The following is a 3,082-nucleotide window of genomic DNA, read 5'->3' as shown; positions in this document are numbered from 1 at the left end:
CACTCACCCCGGCCACCGCCATCTTCGCGAGCGGAGAAAGGGAGCCTGCCGTAAAGCGCGCGGGGGAGGAGGTGGCGGGGCCGTAAAGCGCGCGGCCGCAGCAGCACGACAGCTGTCTCCTGTCGCCGGCGCCGGCATATGACGTCACAGCAGCGGAAGGGGCGTCTCCCGAGGGGCGTGGAGGCGCCTGCGCCTGTGCAGTGAGGCCTTTCAAGTGGTAATAACGCGCTTCTGTCACACTGGGGCGCCCGCGGGCTGGTCCTGCAGCTGGTCCCACGTGCTGTTCCCAGGGCTCCCGCCCCCACACCTGCATCCACATCCCCCAAACCCCACCCCCCCCCACTGCTGTCAGCTGGGGGGCTGTTTTCAGGGAGGTCCCAGTCCCCCCAGACCGCCCTAGGGTCCCAATGGGGCTGGCCAGGGTTGCAGGGTCACTGCACCCCCTTATCCCGGGCTCATGCCCCAACACCCCTCCATCCTACTGCAGCCCTCCCCCAACTCCCACCCTGTGTCTGTGAGCTCTGTGGGGCACGTACAGCACCTAGCACAGCAGAGTGTTTCAGCACAGCCCAGCCCCAGGCAGCCCCCCTCTGCCCCCCTGCACCCTCCCACCCCCGCGAAGCAGCTTCAGGTCACTGCAGGGAGCAGGGAACAGCAGACACGCCACAGCGGTGTATGAAAAGCAGCTTTTATTGGGAGGAAGAACAGGCAGGTGTGGACCCGGCCCCCAGGCCTGGCCAGGCCCACGCCAGACCCCCATAAATAGGGCAAGCAGTGCAGGGGGGCAGAGACAAGGCTCATCCCAGCTGGAGCCCAGGGACACAACCAGAGGAACGGGCTTGTGCATCAGCTCACGAGACCTGAAGGAAACATGGAGAGAGAAGGGTGGATGTAGGAGACCCTGGAGCACCATCACCCAGGAGCCCCCACCAGCAGAGCCCGACCCGCGGGCACCGACTGTCAGGAGCATCGGTCTGTGCAGGTACGCAGGGATAGGGGCAGGCACGGAGGGATGGAGCCAGAGACGAGACTCACCCAGATAGTCGTCCATGAGGGAGCCGATGGCAAACTGCAAAGCAGGACACAGGTGTGAGCACCGCGTATGCCCCCCGCCCCCTCCCGCAGCCTGGGACTGGAGCCCCCATGCTCCCACCCCGCTGGCACTGGGACAGCCCCACACTCCTTCCCACCCAGCTGCTCCAGGCCCACAGCCCCTCTGCTAGGAATGGGGTAACTGGGAACCCAGCTCCAGCCCCACAGAGAGGCAGGCAGGACTCACGATGTCGTTCTTATCCACTCGGGTTCCCACGATTTTCAGCCGGATCTCGTCGTCCTGCTGGATCACGATGTCCTGCAGACATGTGGAGCCCAGGTGAGACTCATTTCTGCACCCTGCTTCCCCCTCCCCCCACACCACGGCAGCCCCTGCCATCTCCTCCACAGGGGAGAAGGTCTTCAATGACATGAACGCCTCTCGTCACTAAGACGCCATTTGCAACCAGCTTGTCCCTCTCTTTTCTGCTTTCAGAAGTTTTTTGAAGGAGGCTGGATGGTTTTACAGATGAATAAAGTGAGGCACATGCGAGGGAAAAGTGACAGGGCCAAGGCCACTCAACAGGACAGTAACAGAGCCTAAAGCAGACATGACACGCCCCGCCCCGGCCTTCCTTGTCCCAAGGAATCTCACGTACTGGAAAACAGCCACTCTCCTGCCCCTTGCCATACCCTGGGGCACCCCCTAGCCCCTACCTGAGTTTCTACCCCAGCCTCCCCAGTGCCCCCCAATGCTGCCAGGTGCCCCCAGGGAGCACCGTCAGCCCCAGCTCACCTCGTCCACCGTTTTATAGCAGGGGGGGTTGGAATTGGGGTCAAACTCCATCTCAGAGGGGATAGACTAGGGAGAGAAGGACAGTCAGCTGTGGTGGGCTCCCAGGTCTCACCTGAGCCTCCCAGACCAGAGGCAGCCCCCAGCCCCCTCCCCAGGCAGTGCTTACGTGGCGGGAGATGAAGCAAGACATGGGCCCGATCTCAGTGAAGAGCCCGACCTGCGGGAAGAGGAGGCAGCGAAGCTGTGAGGGCCACGGTGACAGTCCTGGGTTTGGGCAATGCAGGAGCAAGGAACGTAGGGGTCTTGGATGTGGTATCTTAGGGTGGCCGTACATCCGCCCGCCTTGCTCCTGCACTGCAGCAGGTGTCCACCCGCCCACCCGGCGCACCATGCTGCTCGGCCTCGCCGCTCAGGACTTCTGCCCAGCCAGCCAGGACCAGCCTGCAGAATCTGGCACTGTCCCAGCCAAAAATGGGACATCTGGTCACTCTAGTCCTGGGGGACAGAGGCAGCACGCCCCAGCTTCCAGCAGCTTCCACGGCCCCCCGCATCCCGAGACAGATGGTGCAGGGCTGCAGCCCTCCTCCGCACCAGGGCTTACACCAGAGGCTTTCCTGTGCCCCGCCGCCCCTCACCTTGTTGACCTGGGTCACCACTGCATCCACCACCTCGCCTTTAAAGGGCCGGAAGACGATGGCCTTGTACTTGACGGGGTAGAGCACGAAGCCACGGCCCGGCTGGATGACACCTGCCCCGATGTTGTCGATGGTGGTGACGGCGATGACGAAGCCGTACCTGCCAGGGAGGGAACGGGGCGGGGGGGGGCACCAGTCTCGTTAGGGCATTAGATCATGCTGGGACCCCCTCCATCCACATGTCCCAGCTCCCTGTTCTCCCCCAACCCAGCCCGGCCTGGCCCCCCACTCACTTGCCCGTGCAGGTGCCCTCCACCTCGGTGAAGAGCTTCTGCTTCACCGTGTTGAGCAGGTTGGGCCCGAAGTAGCGCGGGTGCAGCAGGATGGGGGCACCAGTCTCGTTAGGGCATTAGATCATGCTGGGACCCCCTCCATCCACATGTCCCAGCTCCCTGTTCTCCCCCAACCCAGCCCGGCCTGGCCCCCCACTCACTTGCCCGTGCAGGTGCCCTCCACCTCGGTGAAGAGCTTCTGCTTCACCGTGTTGAGCAGGTTGGGCCCGAAGTAGCGCGGGTGCAGCAGGATCTCGTGCTCCAGGGAGATCTGTTGGGGCAGGACA

At 63.7% G+C, this 3,082-nt stretch overlaps 2 protein-coding genes across 2 annotated transcripts in view; both read right to left on the bottom strand.

Annotated features, from left to right (window-relative positions):
* Window positions 1–94, bottom strand: part of EEF1G (eukaryotic translation elongation factor 1 gamma) — a 4,609-nt gene extending 4,515 nt beyond the window's left edge. Inside the window, exon 1 of the mRNA XM_025214961.1 lies at window positions 8–94. Within this exon, the coding sequence (XP_025070746.1) occupies window positions 8–22 (15 nt within the window). The 5' untranslated portion in view covers window positions 23–94. The remainder of the gene's footprint in view (window positions 1–7) is intronic.
* A 580-nt stretch (window positions 95–674) lies between these two features.
* Window positions 675–3,072, bottom strand: POLR2G (RNA polymerase II subunit G; the record flags this gene model as incomplete). Its single annotated transcript, XM_014524463.2, has 7 exons — window positions 675–860; window positions 1,036–1,069; window positions 1,280–1,351; window positions 1,829–1,894; window positions 1,995–2,045; window positions 2,464–2,623; window positions 2,957–3,072. Coding segments are annotated over 7 exons (513 nt in total), but the record flags the coding sequence as incomplete, so codon positions are not given.
* Window positions 3,073–3,082: the final 10 nt, after the last annotated feature.

The sequence above is a fragment of the Alligator sinensis genome, unplaced genomic scaffold (assembly GCF_000455745.1).
Source record: "Alligator sinensis unplaced genomic scaffold, ASM45574v1 scaffold1302_1, whole genome shotgun sequence".
In the NCBI taxonomy this organism is placed as follows: domain Eukaryota; kingdom Metazoa; phylum Chordata; order Crocodylia; family Alligatoridae; genus Alligator; species Alligator sinensis.
Note: the sequence above shows the minus strand (reverse complement) of the source record. Positions and strands in the feature narration are given on the sequence as shown.